The 22,662-nt window shown below is 45.3% G+C and overlaps 1 protein-coding gene across 4 annotated transcripts in view; it reads right to left on the bottom strand.

Annotated features, from left to right (window-relative positions):
- The window catches only part of ERCC6 (ERCC excision repair 6, chromatin remodeling factor), a 426,222-nt gene that overhangs the window by 297,954 nt on the left and 105,606 nt on the right, over nucleotides 1-22,662 (bottom strand). For all 4 annotated transcript variants that reach the window (XM_077454825.1, XM_077454823.1, XM_077454824.1 and 1 more), the window contains 4 exons: nucleotides 6,960-7,068; nucleotides 5,881-6,568; nucleotides 5,667-5,792; nucleotides 30-188 (listed from right to left, as the gene is read on the bottom strand). In XM_077454825.1, the coding sequence (XP_077310951.1) occupies nucleotides 30-188; nucleotides 5,667-5,792; nucleotides 5,881-6,568; nucleotides 6,960-7,068 (1,082 nt within the window). The remainder of the gene's footprint in view (nucleotides 1-29; nucleotides 189-5,666; nucleotides 5,793-5,880; nucleotides 6,569-6,959; nucleotides 7,069-22,662) is intronic.

Genomic DNA, 22,662 nt, shown 5'->3' on the forward strand with positions numbered 1-22,662 from the left:
GACTGGCAGACTACAGGACAGCTACTTGCCTGTAATCAGAGCCTCGTGTTCTTATTCGGCTGTAGCTTAGACCTGCCAGAAAAGCAATTATCTGGATAGTTTTACCCAATCCCATCTCATCTCCCAGAATGCCCCCTGCCTGCTGGCAATGCAGTTCCCAGAGCCAACGAACACCTGTTTGCTGGTACCTGTAAAAAAGGAAAAGAATAAATGAAAAAAAAAAAAAAAAGAATAATGGTAAATATTTATAACAGATATGCAAAGGTCACAAGAAGAGAGAAGTATTAAGTAAAGAGTAGTTTTATAAAAACATGAACTCATTATTAAAAGATAAAAAAAAAAAAAAAAAAAATCTATGTTTTATTTTTTTTTCACATTTTGGGCACATGTGGAAATTGACAATTATCGTAGCAGTCTGAGCTACTACAATGGCCACCATTGCTGAGCAGCTGCCCCACTGCATACGGAACACAGGAGGTCACACTCTGCATTTTTTCAATGAATACCAGACATTCTCTGATTAGACTAGGTCAAAGGAGGGGTGGTGACATCATGCTTTTCAATCTGAGAATGCCTTGCACAGTAGTGATGGGAAGTCCGGATCTTTTAAGTGAATCGGTTCATTTCGAACTACTCACTGAAATGAACCGATTCAATGAATCGATTCTTCGGTTCACTTGCCGAGTCTACGGACAAGCAAGTGAACCGAAGCTCTGACTCAACCTTCTTAAATGATTAGAATTTAAAATGATTCTTCTCAGAAGGTTGGCAGGTCCTGGGGATGTTTACTTGCATTTAGTTCCTTGCTACAAGCACAATCCTATTATTCTGTCAGACCACAATTTGTCAGATCAGCCAGCGTCATCAATTTTGGTGACACACATAAAGCTGTGAAAATGAAAAGCTGATTTTTGTGCATGTGATGGGCCAACTACACAGTTAACATTGCTAGACATCAGATTTCTCCGTTCTCTTTACAGTGCATGCACAGGAAAAATGATTGTATTTTACTTCCGCGTGCAGGCGAAGTATCCACGGTAGTAAAATCCAATCGTTAGACTCCTTTCACACTTGTGCGACTTGAAAGTCATGCAATTTTTGCCACGATTTTTTACCGTGACTTTGATGCGATTTTGATGTGACTTGAAGGAATACTTATGTAATCTTGAGGTCTCTGCCTCAAGTCGCATCAAAATCAGACCAAAGTAGTGCAGTAACTACTTTGAAGTCGCAGTGACTGGAAGACCCACAGATATGAACGGTACTCATTGGAAATCTTGGGGTAAGACTTGTCATGCGACTTTGTAGTCCCAAGTTGCATGATAAGTCACACAAGTGTAAAAGGAGCCTCATTATGCACTGTAAAGACTACAGACAAATCTGATGGCTAGCAATCTTACCTGTGAAGTTGGCCCATCAGAATGCAGAAAATACACACAAAAACATGCTTTTCATTTACACAACTGTTTGTGCATCACCGTAAGTGGCAATATTGGCTGCTCCTATAGATTACTTGATCTGACAGAACACCTGCTACCCAGGTTACTGAGCACAATCCTATACTCATATAATCATATACCAGACCCCATATGCAATAAAGAGAACCTGTCACTTCAACAAACTATCACATAGGGGCTTGTTAAGTGAAAAAATTTATAAAATAAAAACTAAAACCATCCCCACCAACCCTGATATCTGCATGTGAATAAATGTGCGTAGGGCATGCACGTGTACATAAACGATGATTGCTTCACACATTAGGTGTCACCACAAACGCTAGAGTGACTGCAATAATTCTAGAAATATAATTCATGGTTAATGAATGTACCGTACAAGCTTTTAAATTGTCACCCATTGAGAATTTAACACTTTCCTTCCTTTTTGATCAGTATGATCAGAGTTATAATTAATTGGATCATAGGGAAATGTGTTATAACTACTGGTGGTGACTCATGGTTCTTTCAGTGTACTGTGTTCTAAAAACGGATATGATTCTTTAACTCGGTGTACTGTTTGATTCTTTAACTCGTGTACTGTTTGATTCTTTAACCACTTGCTTACTGGGCACTTAAACACCCTTCCTGCCCAGACCAATTTTCAGCTTTCGGTGCTCTCACACTTTGAATGACAATTACTCAGTCATGCAACACTGTACCCAAATGAATTTTGTGTCCTTTTTTTCCCACAAATAGAGCTTTCTTTTGGTGGTATTTGATCACCTCTGGGGTTTTTATTTTTTGCGCTATAAATGAAAAAAGACCGAAAATTTTGAAAAAAAACGCATATTTCTTTGTTTCTGTGACAGAATTATGCAAATTATTAATTTTTCTTCATACATTTTGGCCACAATTTATACTGCTACATGTCTTTGGTAAAAATAACCCAAATTAGTGGATATTATTTGGTCTTTGTGAAAGTTATAGAGTCTACAAGCTGTGGTGCGAATCGCACAAAATTGATCACATCTGATGTACTGGTGGCCTATCTCACTTCTTGTGACCCGAACAAGTCAGGAAAGTACAAATACCCCCCAAATGAACCCTTTTTGGAAAGTAGACATTCCAAGGTATTTAGTAAGAGGCATGGTGAGCTTTTTGATGTTGTCATTTTTTTCCCACAATTCTTTGCAAAATGAAGATTTTTCATTTTTTTTATTTTTCTCCACAAAATTGTCATTGTAATAGGTTATTTCTCTCACGTGGCATGTGTATACCACAAATGACACCCCCCAAAAAATTCTGCTACTCCTCCTGAGTATTACAATACCACATGTGTGAGACTTTTTCACAGCCTGGCCACATAGAGAGGCCCAACATGCAGGGAGCGCCATCACGTGTTCTAGAAGCATAAATTACACATCTAACTTGTTGACTACTTATTACACTTTTGAAATACCAGGACAATGACACGTGACACTGATGACAGATGGCACTGATACGTGGCAATGATGACACTTATACGTGGCACTGATGACAGATGGCACTAATATGTGGCACTGATGACAGATGACACTAATATGTGGCACTGATGACACGTGGCACTAATATGTGGCACTGATGACACGTGGCACTAATACGTGGCACTGATGACACGTGGCACTAATACGTGGCACTGATGACACGTGGCACTAATACGTGGCACTGATGACACGTGGCACTAATACGTGCCACCGGTGACAGATGGCACTAATACGTGGCACCAATGACGCGTGACACTGATGACAGATGGCACTGATAAGTGGCATTGATGACACGTGACACTGACAACAGATGGCACGTGACACTGACAGGTGGCACTGATGACAAATGGCACTGATATGTGGCACTGATGACAGATGGCACTAATACGTGGCACTGATGACAGATGGCACTATGTGGCACTAATAACACGTGGCACTGACAGATGCTACTTATACGTGGCACTGGGGACAAATGGCACTGACAACAGGTGGCACTGGGGACAGATAGCACTGCGGGCAGGTGGCACTGGGGTGGGGTGGATTGCACTGGGGCGGATGGCACTGGGGCAGGATGGCACTAAGGCGGATGGCACTGGGGCGGGGCATGGCACTGGGGGGGGCATGGCACTGGGGGAGGATGGCTCTGGGGGAGGATGGCTCTGGGGGAGGATGGATCTGGGGGAGGATGGCACTTTTTTTAACTTTTTTTTAACTTTTTTTTACACTTTTTTTTTTTTTTTCTTTTGTACACTAACGGCTGCTGCAGCCGTTCTTCTCTCCCCTGTCTGTGTGAGGAGGGAGAGCGGCGCTGAGAGATGATCTCATATGTTTACATATGAGATCATCTCCCATTGGACACGCCGATCACGCTGTAAACGGCCGCTGTGATTGGCCGTTTACAGCGATCTGTGTTTGCCTGTCCCCGGGGGACACGGCAAACACAGAACTTCCGCGATGCGCGCCCGCGGCGGCGCGCATCGCGGAAGTAAACACCAGGCCGTCCAGGGACGGCCAGGCGTAGGAAGCCGCCCGCCCTAAGGCCGTCATTCGGCTATAGGGCGGGCGGGAAGCGGTTAACTCAATGTACTGTGTACTCCTGGCTCTTGTTTTAAGTTTGTATCCAGTTCCTGAGTGTCACTGTGCTTTGAGTCAGCTGATTGGTTGCAGGGAGGGGCCGAGCTCTCTCACTCTAGGATCATATTACCACTGCCAGTTCTGCTGCTCTGCTATGTACTGAGTGCAGAGTGAACTGTTTCAAACGAATCAGTTCACTCAGATGAATCGATTCATCCAGTTCACTAAAAAGAACCGGTTCAAAAGAACGATTCGTTCATGAACTGGACATCACTATTGCACAGGACTACTGCAGAGATTGTCAGCCTGCATAGCAGTCCCTCTGTTATACATACGTGCAAGGGTGCAATTGTAGGTATGCAATTAAGATCATGCCTGGGAGTTCTGCGTTAAAGGTAACACAATTCATAAGTGTACAATTGTTCAGCTTGGATCCTTGTAAGCATGCTTACCTCAGGGATGGATGTTGAAGCTGACAATCACTGTAGTAGTCCTTTGCAAGGAATTCTCCGATTGTACAAGTTGAAAAGCATGTCGTCACCACCACTGCTTTTGACCTTGTCTAATTAGTGATCAGAGAATGTTTGGTATTCATAAAAAAAAAAAAAAAAATGCAAGGAGTATGACCTCTACATAGTAATGCAAGCATGCGGCTGTTGCTTATGAAGGGCAGAGCAATAAGATTAATTGCTGTTCATGACAAAGTCACCATAGGCCTTCACACCTACAGTATCTAGTGAGACACTATCCATAAATGGTCACCATTGTACCACAAGTACATAGAAAGACATTACCAACCCAGGGCCAAATTGGGAAGAGACTACCTCCCCCAGTGAGCCGAGTCGAAGCTAGCAAGGTCCTTCTGAACCTGCACCTGAAGATCTGTCATGTGCAGTGTCTACAGTGTCTCGAGATGGGTTACTCACAATAGCCCTAGCAGACCGAGAAGGGTTAATGAGGTCTATGTCAGGCACTCTTGGCAGCTGTAGCTTAGGTAGCATCTTTGGATGCCTGTGCTGTATAGTGACAGGAGCTAAATGCTGGACTGGTTCCATGATGGTGCACATGCACAGAAAACTAAGACTTACACAGCATTAGGATTACCCTTAGTGGTAGCCTGGGGAAAAAGTGGGCGTGAGTCAAAATGTCTGCCTAAGGCTGTGACACACATTTAAATTGCTGCAGCCAGTATTATATTAGACCTCAGGAGATTTGAACACAGCAAACTTTGGTCAAAGGAAGACCCATAGCCTGAACTTACAACAGCAGGTCATATTCTTCCAGAAGCAAGATTTTATGGACAAGCCTTATCCTGGCTTCACCCTGCTTGATGGGCATAACCCCCAAAATGGTCTTTATGGAAAGCACTGCGCCACTGGCAGACCATATACTCGAACTTGTATAGCACCCTGTACCAAAAGAGTGGCTTGGTTTGCTGAGGGTAGGCGGGGTTATATAGGAGATGTTGCTGCAGCTTTCTTTTTAGCTAGTGTCCAATTACTTAAAGGTAGCTGCATATAAACCAGGGTTAAAAACTAAAGATCTGATGTTCGCGACTAAGAAAAAGTATTTTTGTTCTTTAGAACAGGAATCCATGCACACGTTAAGACAACCAAACATAAGAGATCAGTACTTGTACAGCTTTTTCCAGAGAACTCCAGGTATTCGAAAACTCTCATCAAACTCCACATCACTGTCCTCTGACTCCTCAGCTGCTCTATGCTGCTCTGCCTCTTTAGATAGTTGCCTTTGCCACTGTCTGAAAAGATAAAGTAAACAAAACAAGCAGGAATTAGGACTCCTCCTTCAAATGAAATACACTGCATACACACTACAAGTGAACTTACCGTAGGCGATGCTTGTAGTACTTGAAATTTCCATCATCTCTACACCGTCTACCCTTTCCCGTGTTGGCCGACTCGGTCTCTTCCTCATCAGAACTTGGAAGAAACTCTGGATCTAAAACTGGATGCCGGGGTCTTTTGGTAGTTGCTTTCCGGGGCAGAGGTTTCAACTCATAATCAGAGCCTGGGCTATCCTGCACCCATTCATCATCATCCTCATCTATGCTCTCCTCTTTTGTCTCAGATGTGTAAACAGATCCCTCATCATCATCTCCTTGGCTACCTTCTTCAGGGATAGAACTTTTTTTACGTGGAATTCCTGTCCTGAACCGAGTCTGAAATGCTTTTTTCTGTAATTTCCTCATCTTCTTTTTCAATCTCTTCTCAGCATTTGGAATAGTTAAAAGTTTATTTGCTTTATTTATTTTTGTGGGGTCCTCTTGTACTGCTGGTTTCTTTCTCTCTTTTTTTGGAGTTAAGTTACGCTTTCTATGTGCTGCCATCTCTGCTTGATCAGCAAGGTACTTTTCAAAGTCTGAGGCATCATTGAGCATCAGGCGTCGTGGTTTGCGATCTTCTTTTGGGAGAATTTTTGTGCCAAACGGGGTCATCTGTCCAGTACGGATGAGATCTTCCCACTCACTATCTTGGCAAGGCATCAACATACTACCCAAGGATGTGGTTAAAACATCTGGGATGTAAACATAAAAAGATGAACATATTTGATTTTGGAAAATAGAGGAACATTAAAAAATAATAGACACACAATTCAACCTAATCATCAGTGTGACAAGACTAAACCCTGACAGGGAAACTGGTCAAGTATGCCAACTGGAGGCCTAAAAAATTACCAAAATAACCAGTCACTAAAATACAATCAGTCGGCACATATCAGCTAATTATTCATCAGTTTTTAATGTCACAATTTATTCTAAATTATTTTCTAAGACTAAATAAGAAATACTGAGTTTCACTTTCATTATTTTGTGTCGACACAAAGTCATCTTTTCAAAGCCCCTGTAGCTGTAAAGTGTAAAATGGTTTTGCTTAGCCACAGATGGAGATGCCTATAGGAAAATCACCTTCTATATCGCCTAAATTATCTTGTTCCATATCCATCTCCTCTTGATTCTCTCCCAATACCACAGCCAGGCGCCTTTGTTTAGCTTTGATCTTCTTCAGTTGCTGATCCTGACGTATAAAAAAAACATATACTTTTTATTCTTGAGTTGTGAATTGTTTTTATCAGTACGATCCTGTCACCAGACCATGTATTTATGCAAAAAAAACGTTAGGCTTAGTTCACATATATGCACATTTGAATAATTTGAACCACATTCAATTTGCATGACATATGAACCAAACCGGCTTTCTATGGAGCAGATTCACATATTTGCGGGCCAGCCGCAGTGTATTTTTCAAGAGTCCTGCATGATTTTAAGTCTGGTTCAGGTGTGATTTCATGTGTCATACACAAATTTGCACCTGAACCACTGAACAAAACCGTACCGGACACCATTTGAAAAAAAAAAAAAAAAAAATTGCACTAAGAACGCTGAGGGCTGAACGTAAAAAAACAAAAACAAAAACACACACATCAGGAGATCCTCTACGCACAATCCTATGTCAGTACAGCGATCTCCTTGATGAGCTACTGTGTTCTGACAGGGGGGCGGCCTCCCCACCAGAACACAGTAGCTCAGCGCTCTCAACCATTGGCTGAGAGTGCTGACAACAAAATACAAAATGGTATGGTTTGGCAAGGGAATTTTGGGGCACATCATTCAATTTTAATGTTAAAGAGAAGTAAAGGAATTTTTTTTTTTTGCAGATTAATACTTACCTAGGTGGAGCCCCAGGCACCTCTGCACATCAGTATAAACTCTTATTGCACAACAACTTCAAGTATAACATGATAAAAAGCGTTTCCTGGACATCGTTCTCTTCATCGAGAGCCACCAATAAAGATTTTAAATATAATGCAATCTAAATTAAATAACAATTGTCAAAAAATAACATTTTAAGAATCCACCCCTTGCATAGAGGACCTCCTCTCCACATGTTAAAATAGAAAGAGGGAATAAAAAGGGAACCAAAGATCAAGGATGGAAGGAGGGAAACCGTAAATGTTACCTCACCCAGCAGTTTCAGGGGAGAACCCCCACACATATGGATGCTAATGTAACCAGACTCCCCTCCCTCTCGCCTCCTCAGAGGCTTGGGTATATAAATATATATAAACTGCTAAAAGTAAGGGGGTTTGTAGGTCGCCCTATGGATAGTGGTTTGGGTAAGAGCAGCCCCTATTTAAATTCCTACCCAGTAAGGGAAGGAATAAAATGAAATAGGGAGGGGGGGGGGGGGAATAGGATTGGCGCTATACCCTTTAAAGGTTGGAGACTAAGGTATACAATTAGCAAGAAATTTCCAGCAGGCTGGATAATAAAATAAAATAAAGTAAAATAGATGTATGTGTCAATAAGTGTCAACAATTATTGTGTCCTTTAGAGACCATAAGTGTCATAACATATCCTAAATGCATAAATCATTAAACAATTGTAACAGCATAAAATTATATAAAGTGATATGAAGTGCAAAGTGCTAGTGAATAAATTCTGGTAATTGTGACAAACTTATATAAATGAAAAGTAAAGCTTAGTATACAAAATATATATATATATATAAATATAAAAATAAAAATAAATATAAATAAATATAAAAATAAAAAAAATAAAAAATATAAAAACTCGATTTATCTGTTACACGTATCAAGTCCTCACGTAGTGTAATGAAAGGTACATATTACATAAGTGAAAAAATACAAAAAGGTGAAAAAATTTGGTAAAATTTAGCAGTAAAAAAAGCAAAAAATGGAAATAAGAATGATAATTAAAAATGTAGTAAAGAGTGTCCCTCAAAAAGGTGATTATAAATTAGTGGGGTGTCCACTGCGAGTGAAAGTGAGGTAAAGGGTGGAGGAAATTTCAGTTGTTGTTCCCGGTGCTCTGTGGCTATTTTTATGCAGTTGCTCTCACCAGAGTTAAGGCCCCTTCCGGGGTGGATCAACCTTCACAGTATCAGCCACTGTGTAGCTCTCTGGCTGGCCTCTGTTGCAGTTCCGGGAAACCTTCGTTCCTCCGTTAAACATCCGTTCATATGCTTATATTGAGAAGGAAAGATTCCGTTCGGCTAGCACGCTTTCTGAGTTAGCAGTGTATGCTTCGTGGCCACGCCCGTGGGGTGTCCACTGCGAGTGAAAGTGGCCACGAAGCATACACTGCTAACTCAGAAAGCGTGCTAGCCGAACGGAATCTTTCCTTCTCAATATAAGCATATGAACGGATGTTTAACGGAGGAACGAAGGTTTCCCGGAACTGCAACAGAGGCCAGCCAGAGAGCTACACAGTGGCTGATACTGTGAAGGTTGATCCACCCCGGAAGGGGCTTTAACTCTGGTGAGAGCAACTGCATAAAAATAGCCACAGAGCACCGGGAACAACAACTGAAATTTCCTCCACCCTTTACTCACTTTCACTCGCAGTGGACACCCCACTAATTTATAATCACCTTTTTGAGGGACACTCTTTACTACATTTTTAATTATCATTCTTATTTCCATTTTTTGCTTTTTTTACTGCTAAATTTTACCACATTTTTTCACCTTTTTGTATTTTTTCACTTATGTAATATGTACCTTTCATTACACTACGTGAGGACTTGATACGTGTAACAGATAAATCGAGTTTTTATATTTTTTATTTTTTTTTTATATTTATTTATATTTATTTTTATTTTTATATTTATATATATATATATATATATATATTTTGTATACTAAGCTTTACTTTTCATTTATATAAGTTTGTCACAATTACCAGAATTTATTCACTAGCACTTTGCACTTCATATCACTTTATATAATTTTATGCTGTTACAATTGTTTAATGATTTATGCATTTAGGATATGTTATGACACTTATGGTCTCTAAAGGACACAATAATTGTTGACACTTATTGACACATACATCTATTTTACTTTATTTTATTTTATTATCCAGCCTGCTGGAAATTTCTTGCTAATTGTATACCTTAGTCTCCAACCTTTAAAGGGTATAGCGCCAATCCTATTCCCCCCCCCCCCCTCCCTATTTCATATATAAACTGCTGCATTTACCTTATTGTTAGGGCGAAAGTTTAAGGCTGCTGGTTTGACATAATATGTTGGCATACAAGTAATTCAAGCTACAGACAAATTGTGAGGTTTTTACTAAAAGTAGGAATGTATTAATATATTAGAAAAAAGGAGTAATTCTGACAGGTAGGTACAATATGTTTAAGCAGGACCAGAAGGAAAATGGAAAAATAGGATTTTTGTACTCACCGTAAAATTATTTTCTCTGACGTTCATTGACGTACACAGATCCTTTAAATCTTGACCGTAGGGTTATTATGCCACCTTCAGGAGAGGACGAGGCAGAACATGTAACACATGTAAAAACAGCAATACCGCATAGCTCCACCTAGGGGGCAGTCCTTCTGGCTATAACCCCTCAGCCTGCTTCCTGCAGCTCAGTATGTCAACAAGCAGTACAACGTAAAATAGTAGGGGTGGGTGCTGTGTCCGTCAATGAACTTCAGAGAAAAGGATTTTACGGCGAGTACAAAAATCCTATTTTCTCTTTCGTTCATTGACGGACACAGCTCCTTTAAATCTTGACTGTAGGGACGTCCCCAAGCAGTGTCAAAACGAGGGGTGGAAACAGCAAAACATAACTTCACCCACAACCAGAGAAACGCCTCAACAGAGAAGTTGCCATCTGAAAAAGGTATGCATAAAAAAATGCATTTACAACAAAATTGTAACTTTTTTTTTGCTTAAAGAAAAAAAAGTGTAATTTGCAACTTCACACAGTCGCCTGCAAAACTTTGCGTCCAAAGCAAGCATCTGAAGATGCGCTTACATCAACATAGAATTTTGTGAAAGTGTGAAGGGACGACCAAGTCACCGCCTTACACACCTGGGAGACAGACACTTCATGTCGGAAAGCCCAGGAGGTCCCAATTGCCCTGGCGGAATGGGCCGTGACTGGAAAGGGGGGTACATGGCCCTTCAAGGCGGAAGCCTGGACCACGATCTGTCTGATCTACGGGGAAATGGTGGTCAATGAGGAGACTGCCAGACCTTTTTCGGACCAGACACCGAAACAGAGTCTGACTTCTGGAAGGGAGCCGTAGCAGACAGATATACCCTGAGAGCTCAGACCGCGTCCAGGGAATGTCGGGCAATTTCTTTCAGATGTGTCGGCTTAGGACAAAGGGATGGTAATACAATGTCCTCATTGAGATGGAAAGCCGAAACAGCCTTTGGAAGAAAAGAGGGTTTGGGACATAGCACTGCCTTATCCTTGTGGATAACCAGATAGGGTGACTTGCAAGACAAGGCTGCCAACTCAGAAACCCTCCTGGCAGATGTAATAGCCACTAAAAAGACAACCTTCTGGGAAAGAGTCAACAAGGGAATCTCCCTGATATTCTCAAATGGGAGATTCTGAAGCGCAGATAGCACCAGGTTCAGATCCCATGGCGCTAGAGGTGGTCGGAACGGAGGGACTACATGTCGAACCCCTTGCACAAAGGTGCTTACCAATGAGGGAGACATCAAGGGGCATTGGGAAAAGACAGCCAAGGCTGATATCTGCCCCTTGATGGTGCTTAAGGCAAGTTTCTGATACACTCCACGCTGCAAAAACAGCAGGATCCTGGAAACCGCATAAGTGCACAGATGCCACCCCATCACCTCACACATGGAGATGTAGGCCTTCCACGTACGATGGTAAATCTTCTGAGAAGATTTCCGTGCCCTCAGAAGAGTGGAAATTACCAAGTCTGACAGACCTCGATCCTTTAGCACATGGTTTTCAACAGCCATGCCAGTGATGGTAAAGCAGGATGGAGTATCGGGCCTTGCGATAGGAGGTCTTCTCACAATGGCCAAGGAACATCCGCCACCAAGCGTACTAGGTCGGCATACCAGGGACGCCGAGGTCAATCTGAGGCAATTAGTATTACTGGAATCCCGTAGGCCTCCACTCTGCGTAGCAGACATGGTAACAGTTTGAGTGGGGGAAAGGCATAAATCAGCCGATACTGCCCCCATGAGGCCACCAACGCGGCTGATGCGTCCGCCCAGGGGTCTCTTGTCCAGGACACAAACCTCTGCACCTATCGATTGAGCCGAGAGGCCAAGAGATCCACATCTGGTGTGGCCCACCACAGGTAAAGAAGCCTGAATACCTCCGGATGCAATGACCATTCTCCTGGGTCCAGCATCTGGTGACTTAGGTAGTCCGTTTGCCAGTTTTCTATGCCCAGATTGTATATGGCCGACAGGGCCGGCACATGTTATTCTGCCCACTGGAGGACATGAGTGACCTCCCGTGCTGCGGCTGAGCTCCTTGTTCCTGCTCGATGGTTGACTTATGCCCCCGCCGTGGCATTGTCTGACTGGATCCTGATCGGACGCCCCTGTAGCCTCATTGACCATGTAGTTCAAGCACATTGATCGGCAGCTGGGATTCTTCCCGCAATCAAAGGCTCTGGGTCGACTGTACCCCCAGCACTCCACCCCAACCGGTCAGGCTAGCGTCTATTGTGATCACCGTCCAATGGAGAGGGAGGAACGATCTCCCGGACCGAAGACCTCAGCCACCAGAGAAGAGAATCCCTGACTAACTGGCTCACCTGAATCTGACGATCTAGAGATAACAGAGATTTGTCCCATTTAGACAGAATCTCCTTCTGCAAGACTCAGGTGTGAAATTGGGCGCACTGTACCGCCTCGAAGAAGGCTACCATGAGGCCCAGAACACGCACGCAGAAGCACAGCGACCAACCACCTGTGTTTCTTCAACAACTTCACCGTGGATTGGAGACTCTGCAGCTTGTCTGAAGGGAGAAAAACTCTTGCTTCCATGGAGTCCAGCAGTAAGCCCAGGTACTCCAGGCATTGAGTCGGCATGAACACCGACTTTTTTAGGTTCAGCACCCAACCAAACTCCTGTAGAGTTTGCATGGTGATCGCCACCTCCTTCCTTAATTCTGAGGTGGAAGCTGCTCTCAGAAGGGGTTGTCTAGGTAACCCACAATTGCGTTCCCACATTGCCTTAACAGTGCCAGAATTGGAGCTAACACTTTGGTAAAGACACAGGGTGCCGACGCCAGGCCAAAGGGGAGAGCTACAAATTGGTAGTGCTCTTTCCCAACTGCAAATCGCAGAAACTTCTGATGCCTGAGGCATATGGGTATATGCAAGTACGTGTCCTGGATATCCAGAAATGCCAGGAAGTACCCCTGATGGAGTGCAGCGACCACAGAGCGAACTGATTTCTCTCACGCAGGAGAGTCAGCAGTAAGGCACATGGTAAGCAGCAAAAAACAGTATGCCAAGGAACAATAAAAAGGGGGATAATGGCACCCGCGAACAGAAACCACGAAGATAATGGCCATGAATGCGGGGCACATGTGAACTGGGGGGGAGCGAATGATGCACATGGGAGTCCCCTGCTAAAAAAGAAGTCCAGGGGAGGGGGAGAGGGGAACGGTTTAGTGGTAAAGGGAGAATTCAATTTGCTTTGGGGAGCCCGGCTTCCAGACACCCCACATGGGCTCAGACTGTGCCAGGAGCTCAGAGCCCCCCAAACCCCTAACCCCCTAGGACTACCGTGTGCATCAAGCCTGACATAGGACAACTTAAAAAGAAGAATGTCAACCAAACAAACTCAGTGACTGATAGCATAGTAAATAGTGCGATCCGACTCTGGACCCTCCAAACAGGAAACAAAGGGAGGGGCCAGAGTGGGGTAGGCCCTATGGGCCACAAGACATCAGTGCCTATGCAGGCCGAAAGGTAGGAGCGATTAATCTTGCTCAGTCCAGGCTCTGATCTTGTGCCAAATATCCATCACCTCCCGACGAAAGATTTCGAGGGGAGGGACGGAGTAAAGAGAAGAAGAAGGACAGGACAGAAACAGAGGGGACAGAAGAGGGAAAAGGGGGAAGGGAAAGGAGTGGGTTGGGGAGGTACCCATGCCAGGGGGAGCTCCTAGGGGAAGACGGGGATCTCGCTGTGACACTGGTTGTCAAAATTACGTCCTGTTCTAGGACTAGATGAGAACCCCCACGTAGCGAGCCCAGGGATCCCAGATTTTTTTGAATCTTTTAGATTTATCAATGATGAGACTGGAGGTCCTTTCTTGGAACATAATCCAGGAGATTTTTTGTTTAGCTGCGGGGTACGAGACCCTTGGGGACTTCCAAGCCCGGGCTATGGTCATCTTGGCACTAATCAGAATGTAATGGATCAAACATTGCTGGTATTTAGAAATTTTAGGGATTGGCTTGTTCAGGAGCGCTATAGCTGGGGTTTGGGGGGCCGCAACGTCAGTGACCTTGCGGATCAGGGAGAAGATCTTGTTCCAGTAGCTTCTGACCCGGGGACATTCCCACAGGATATGGAGAAGGGAGCCCATGTGACCACAGCCTCGAAAACATAGAGGCGAGGTCTGAGGGTAGAATTTAGCCAGGCGGGTTGGGACCAGATACCACCTAGTGAGGACCTTAACGTCTGCCTCAATGAGGGAGACATTAAGGATCCCTGCGAAGGCTCTCGTAAAATAGGAGTGCCAAGTGTCCATGTCCCACTCCAAGTCAAGGTCTCGTTCCCAGCTTAGCATATAACTGGATTTCTCCGAGGGGGTAGACAGAGCTGTGTAGATCAGGGAGATTCCCCCCTTCATGTCCATGGTCGAAACACACCACTGTTCATAAGGAGTGACCTCGAGGCGATCTGAATTGGTGGGTAGGAGAGTGCGTAAGAAGTGAGCTATCTGGTAAAAGCGGAACTGCTCCGTGGGGGGCATGGCAAGTTGGGAGATGCATTGCTTCAAAGTGACGGGACCATTCATATTAAAGAAGTGACCAATCCTATATAGGCCTTTGTCCAGCCACCATTGAAAAGCTTTAACATTTAAACCGGGGGGGAAGGCGGGGTTATTAAAGATGTGGGCCAGGGGGTGCCAGCTGGAAGTAACATTATTCATCTTATGTAGGGTGTCGCAAATCGCGAAGGAATGGGAGAGAGTAGGGGACATGATCGGGGGTCTGCTTTTTGAGGGGCGCCAAAGAAGAAAGTCAATGGTGAAGTTGGGGATTGCCTGTCTCTCCATCTCGATCCAATCTGGTTTGGGTCCTCTCGAGTATACAGTCGAAATTTGGTTCAGGTGAGCAGCGTGATAGTACCAGCGGAGGTTGGGCAAGCCCAAGCCTCCTTTCCGTCTGGGACGGAATAGAGTGTTCTTGGGGAGTCTATGGGTGGAGGACCCCCAAATAAATCGGTTAATGGACAATTGGAGTGATCGGATGTGAGATTGGGGAACAAGAATAGGGAGGGAGCGGAATAGGTAAAGAATCCTAGGGAGAAGGGTCATCTTGACCGCGTTCACCCTACCGATCCATGATAATTTGTGGAGGGACCAGTGATCTAAATCCGTCTTGAGCTTCTTAAACATAGGGGGGTAATTATGTTTAAAAAAAGAAGAGAAAATCTGCGCTACAGTGAAAAAACAAACAAAATTTTTTTGTCATGCAGCAATTCAAAATATATACCAAAAAATGCTATATAAAAAGGACTTGAAAAAAGGAAATAATGGAACTGCGCAATCCTTAATATTTAAATTAAGGTGTGAGTAAACAATAAAGTGCATGTGTGCTCAATGTTGTGCAAAGTATTAACATAAACCCCAACATAGAAAATGCATTAGCGACATATACCCATGCAGTACAAGTAAGACCACATATAAAATAACACCAATTGTTATAAATAAGCACTAATAAATCAATACTGAAATCTCAATGGTACTAGTGCTTCAAAGAAATATGTGCAAAAAAAATACTAAAATAAAAATAAAAAATAAAAAATAAATAAAAATAAAAAAACTCGTTAAAAAGTCCAGGTAAGTGAGTACAAAGCAAACAAATGTCCACAGTGACTTGTCCAAAAATCCAAAACAGGTGTAGTCGTGAAGCAAAAATTAAAGTGCACCACCACCGTGTAGATAACAAATGGCTCCTTACCAGATGCCCCAGTAAGGAGTGCGTATCTTAAAGGTCAAGACAAGGTATGCATCAGACTCAGATCTTCGAAGGATAAGAGACCACTGGTGCCGGACTCAAACGAATTTCAACCAAGAAGCAGATGTTCACCATAAGGAGGAAACAAACAATCCAAAATAGTGTAACACCGTTTATTAAAAAAAGAACATAAGAAGGAGTGCACTTACAGAAGTAAATGGACACAGAGCATATCGTCAATGGAAAAGCGTCGGCCGATCGCAAACTCCAAACGATATCCTTATTCAGTTGCAACTTCCAATGAGGCAGAAAGCGTGTCACGGTAACTATGTTTGTAGAGTTGGTCGAATTTTGGGGTGAGGTGAACTCCCAGGTAGGGAATGGAGGAAGTGCTCCAGGAGAAGGGGAAACGTTCCGTGAGCAGGTCTACTGTGGCTTGGGGGGAGGAGATATTAAGGGCTAAGGATTTGGACATGTTAACCTGTAACCCTGAGGCTTGCCCGAAGTGGAGAAGAAGTTGGAGGATATTGGGAGTAGATATGAGGGTTGGTAACGAAAAGGAGGACATCATCAGCGAATAACGCACACTTATGTACGGATTGGCCGCATTGAACTCCATGGATGTCTGGGTGGTTCCTGATGGCGATCGCAAGCGATTCCACGCCTATGGCAAAGAGAAGGGGGGATAGGGGACAACCCTGTCTGGTGCCTTTGGAGATCGGGAACGGGTCAGAGAGGTGTCCCTGGAGTCTGACTTGAGCCCTGGGCTGTGAGTATAAGGAACTCAGGAGAGTCCTGAAAGGAGAACCGAATCCCCAGTGCTCAAGGGTGCGGAATAAAAAGGGCCAAGTGATAGTGTCAAATGCTTTCTGTAAGTCAAGCAAAAGGAGGAAGCCCTCCTGTGGGGGGCTCCTGTCCCACCGAGCCTGGAGGACAGAGATAATGTCTACAGCTCTCCTTATCTGGTCTGGGCCCTGTCTCCCCGGGATAAAGCCTACCTGGTCTTTGTGGACATAGGAACTTATAAAAGAGCCCAATCTGTTAGAGAGAATTTTTGTCATTATTTTGAGGTCGTTGTTGATCAAGGAAATGGGTCTGTAGTTGCTCACTAGGCTCTGGTCCTTGCCAGGTTTAGGTATGACAGATATGTATGCGAGATTGGAAGCTGGGTCAACGGGTGAGTTCTGGTCTAGGGAGTTAAAGAATCGGGTCAGGAAGGGGGAGAGGATTTCCGAAAAGGATTTATAATAACAATTGGAGAATCCGTCCGGGCCGGGGGCAGAATTTTTTTTCAGGGACTTGATCACCTCACTGACCTCCTCCTCAGTAAAATCCATGATGGATCGGTGAGCAGCAGAGATTTTGGGGAGGGGGATGCTGTTAAAAAATGAGTCAATCGTTTGGTCGTTACCTGGGTTAGGGCCAGAGTAGAGGTCGGAATAAAATTTGTGGAAGGCCTCTAGTATTTGTTTGGGATTTTGGGTCAGAGAGCCAGACAGGGATCTGATTTTTGGTAAGGCTCTTACTCTATATTTCGGGGAAAGTTTAGCCGCGAGATGGGGGCCGAATTTGTCAGAATTAAGGTAGAATCTACCGCTTACCCACCGCAGATGCTGTTCCGCATTGGAGGTGAGAGCTGTATTAAGTGCAAGCCTAGCCGCGTCAAGGCGTGCGAGAGATAGGAGGGAAGGGTTAGCTTTGTGCGCCTGGCTAATGGAGCGAAATTCTTTCTCAAGTTTTACGATGTCTATTCGTTTCTCTCGCTTTAGGCGTTAAGAAAGTTGTATGATTTTACCCCTCATGACCGCCTTGTGGGCTTCCCAAAGAGTACCAGGAGAGGTATCATCGGTGTCATTGTGACGGAAATAATCCTTCAGTTCATGTTCAAGCATAGTGCGGTGAGCTGTATTGGACAGGAGAGAGTCCCCAAGGCTCCATTGAGGGGTGCTTGCTTTGTTCAACAGACCTGAAAGCGTAATAGAAACTAGGGAATGATCAGACCAGGGGACCTCGCATATGGTAGCCTGAGAGGCCAGTGATATGTCTGACGAGTGTAGGAAGATATGGTCGATGCGGGCATACGTGTTGTGTGGAGCAGAAAAGTGAGTGTAGTCCCTAGTTGTGGGGTGAAGCTCCCTCCAGGCATCAATCATGCCCATCGAGTGGAGGAGTCGTGCGATAGTGAGGCTCTGCTTGGGCGGCCTTTTGAGGATGGTTTTGTGGAGGGATGATTTATCAGAAAGGAGATCGAAGGCGACGTTTGAGTCGCCTCCTAGGACCACTTTACCTTCTATGTGAGGAGAGAGGGAAGTTAACATTGAGGAGAAGAAACGGGTCTGGCCCCTGTTAGGAGCATAGTATGAGATGAAGGTGAACAAGGTCCCATTCACATGGCCTTTGACAAGAAGGTATCTCCCCTCACTGTCTCTGATTATATTGGAAAGGGTGAACGGGATGTGTTTAGAAATGAGAATGGCCACTCCTCGCTTCTTATCCTCAGCGCTAGCAAGATAAAAGGTGGGGTAATTACGATGTAAGAAAGTAGGGTTAAAGCTTTTTGGGAAGTGGGTCTCTTGTAGTAGCATAATGTCAAGTTTTCTCGAGTGGTAGCTATGAAAGGCTTTGCGTCTCTTCATTGGGGAATTCAGGCCCTGCGTATTGTGTGTCCCTATCAGGAGGGATTGGAGCGTGGGGGGATCATCAGCCATGGACACGAGGGTGGAGGAGCAAAAAAAAGCAGAAGGGTCTCACCTGATCCAGCAGAGAGGAGTTCATTGGAGACATCAGGCGGGATCGATCCCGGTACCGCCTGGAAGACGGGTGGGGAGCTCCCCTTGGAGGTACCTGAGGGAAGAGGGAGAAGGGGGCAAAAAAAAGGAGGGAAAGCCAGAAAGGGGGGAGAGAGAGAGAAGGGTGAGAAGAGAGCAGGTCCAGGAAAGAAACTATCCTGGGCTGCATGTCAGCAGGGCTGGGCGGCCAGCGCCTGCTCCGGTTCCCTAAACAAAATAGGGAACGGTAAGAAGGCATCCCTACAGTGGGATGAAAGCCTGGTGGCGTCCCGAGGGGAAATAAGGAGCCCTCGAGACTACAACAGGGGGAGCGGCAAAGAGTTCCGCTCCAGCCGTTAGGCATTACACATTTCAAAATAACGGTGGGACCACCAGGGGTCCGATCCATTTAGGTGAACCATCAAAACAATGGGGTTATACAGACAGGCTCAAACAGACAACACATAATGATAAGAGAGATAATGACATAGTAAAAAAAAAAAGTAAAAAATGTTCAAGAAAGCAAGAAGTTCAAAAAAAAAAAAAAAAAAAAAAAAAGCAAAAAAAGTTCAAAAAAGCTAAAAAGTTCAAAAAAAAGCAAGACCTGTCTGGGTGTATAGGTGGATCATTCTTAGAGAAAAAAAAAGCCGGCCTAGGCAGAGGATTAGGGCCGTTCCCAGCAGGGAACGCAGGCCGAGGGATTCATCTTGGGGGGATGGAGTCACGGTGTCTCTTCGACTTTTGTTTCATCCACATCGGGGGAAGCGGGCTGGTCGGAGGGGGCCTCTTAGAGGAGCTGGAACGGGTTTCCATCTGGTCATGGTCGACATCCTGGGAGATGAGACCAAGCTGGAGAAGTAGGCGTTCGCCGTTTTGGAAGTTTGTGAAGTTGTAGGATTTCTCCTTATACTGGAATTGCAGGCGAAAGGGGAAGGCCCATCTGTATTTAATCAATTTCTGGGAGAGGACTTCCAGGAGCGGTTTGAGGGATCTCCTCTTCTGGATAGTAGCCGGAGAAATGTCAGCAAAAATCTGGATTGTATTGCCGTTCAGAAGTATGTGCTCTCTATTACGCGATCTCTTCATGATTTCCTCTTTGAGCCCATGAAAGTGGGGTTTGACAACAATATCCCTGGGGAGGCCATCTTGACGAGGGGCTTGAAGGGCTCTGTGCGCCCTATCCAATTCCAGCCTGTGGTCAGGAATATCAGGGATAAGATCTTTAATCAAGGCTTTGACTGTGTCCTGCACATCTAAAGTGGATTCGGGGATGCCTCTGATACGGAAATTGTATCTTCTGCTTCTGTTTTCCAAATCTTCTAATTTGGAATGGGCAGTTTCAAGTTGATCCTGAAGCGATTGTATACACAAAGTGTTCTGGTTTGTGCGTGCATTAGAGTCATCAACCGCCTGTTCAATCGCATCTATCCTGGCCCCAAGGCTCTGTATATCTGCTTTAATGGATGTAGTAATCTGTGCAGCATTTTGAGCAAGGCCTGCTGCCAGCATGTCAGAAAAGCTATTGAGAAGCTGTGCCATGTCAGGGGAGTGAATAGCCTGCATGACAGGGGCCTGTGGGGAAGCTAGCATACTGCCCGGTGTATTACTGAGGGGGGAAAAAGGCATCCCGTTCTGCAGTCTGCCCAGGAGAGATTCAGTGGATGCCGGGGAAGAGAAGGGATGTTGGCCATTACTCACAAGAGGAAGAGGAGTCAGTGGAGGTTCTGCCTCGATGGGGCCTGTAGCGGTGCTGCTGCCTGGGTTCAACGAGGCCGCCATCTTGGAAGGCTCAGGGGGAACCAGGCCAAAGTTAAGATGCCGGTTAACGTCCCTCTTGGGAAGCCCCTGCGACATACGGGAGGTGTCTCTGCCGTGTCCGGAGTGCGTGGATGGTCTCGCTGTAAATATTCGCTGTCGATTGCGCGGTCTGGATGCCTTAGACGGCCGGAGCGGAGCGGAGCTCCCGGTTAGCGTGGCGATCCGGAAGTCCCGCGCATGCGCACCCACATCCTGAACCTTTGTACTTTCACAAAGCAGTTGAAGGCTTTTAGATCCAGGATTGGACATACCTCTTCCTTTTTGGGGACTACAAACAGATAGGAGTAGAATCCCTGAAACCTTTCCAGCTTCGGAACAGGCACTATCACCCTGCGTAGGAGCAGGTCCTTTACTGCCCCTAACAGGGCTTCCCAGTGAGCCGAGAGTAAAGGTATGCTGGAGGGAAAAAATCTGTTTGGTGGACAAGAAAGAAAAACTATCTTATAGCCCGATGAAACCAGTTTGCAGACCCATTGGTCGGACAGCCATGAGGTCCACCGAGCTGCAAACTCTCAAAGGCTTGTTTGGCTTGCAAAACCAGGGACGCTTTTGTCCTTCAGACGCCCTGTTGGACTGGGAGCTCTTACGTGGCGAAAAAGCCGTTTCTGAGCGGAAAAAGAGGGCCCTTGCCTACACATGGCTCCTTACCCTTCCTGGACTGTGGGAGTAACATGCTCTTCCCACCTGTAACATTCTTAATGTCATCCAGCGAAGCTCCAAATAGCCTCTTACCAAGGAAGGGCAAATCCGCCAGTGCTTTTTTAGATGCTTGGTTCACAGACCAGCATTTCAGCCAAATCAGGCGCCATAGCACCACTGTTGATACCGATGCTCTAGAGAGAAGGGGGATTGTATCCAGGGCCGCATCACAGACATACTTAAGGCCATGCACTAACTGATCTTCCAATTCTACGCAGACCAGGGGAGACTGTTGCTTCTCCAATTCAGGGTACAATAACTTTGCCCACTCAGTGAGTACCTGCGACACCTAGGCCGTGGCCAGTACAGGTCGTAATGTTGACCCCACTGCCGTAAACATGGACCGGGCCACTGCCTCAGCTCTCCTGTCGGTAGGGTCCTTGAATGAAGGAGTCCCTTCTACTGGAATCGTAGTTACTTTATTTAACCTGGATATCGGGTGGTCAATGACCGGAGGAGCCGACTATTTTTTAAGGAGGCTCTCCTCAAAAGGGGTAACACACCTCCAGTCTTCTTGGGACTGAAAAGGCCCATTGTGGGCTTCCCCATTCCTTGTAGATGAACTTATCAAAATAAGTCAAATACGGAAACGCCTTAGGTGCACGGGTTGGTTTACAGGACCCAAAAAGGGACCGACACCTCAGCAGAAGATCTTGCAGCATCCTGTATTTTCAGGGTATCCCGCACAGTGGGGATAAATGCTCCTACTAGCGCTTTTTCCTGCGCTGACCTGGACAGGGAAACATCCTCACTGTCTGAACGGTCCTGGTCTGCATCCTCTGACACGTCAGAACAGGGGCCGCCAGTCACCTCAGGGCCAGAGTCTGAATCAGAGCGTTCCCCAAAGGATGGCGGGGTGGGCGTTTTTTTACCCCCTCCCCTTGCGCCCACACACTACCTCCACCCTGGCAATGAACATTTCCAGGACCGCTGACAAAGCATCCATAGGCACTGCATTGTTTGCAGGTGAGCCAGTTGCAATTACAGGGATGTCTGAAGAAGAAGCGCCAGCTTCTGACACCATGCTGACCCACCTTGCCTGCCACACTTGGGGACTTAGGACACGGCACACAAGTCCACCCTCCTAGCTGCTCACAGACTGAGGGGCCCTACCACAGGACTCACCAACCTGACCGAGTGCTGCCGCCGAGTTCTGTGCCTAGTCACAGGTGCCCAGAGAGAAAAACTGCGCTGTTCTGAGGTAAAACACTGGAGGTAAAACCGCGCTGAGGCTACAAGAAAATGGCCGCCGGTCGTTTTGTATAAAAAACACCAAGAAAATGGCCACTGCACCTCTAGAAAATGGCTGACAGCCATGCTCTACATAAAAACTACAGGAAAATAGCCACCGGAAAATGGTGGCAGCACATTT

This window comes from Lithobates pipiens, unplaced genomic scaffold (assembly GCF_037356315.1).
Source record: "Lithobates pipiens isolate NorthernLeopardFrog02 unplaced genomic scaffold, aLitPip1_a1.2 Scaffold_25, whole genome shotgun sequence".
In the NCBI taxonomy this organism is placed as follows: domain Eukaryota; kingdom Metazoa; phylum Chordata; class Amphibia; order Anura; family Ranidae; genus Lithobates; species Lithobates pipiens.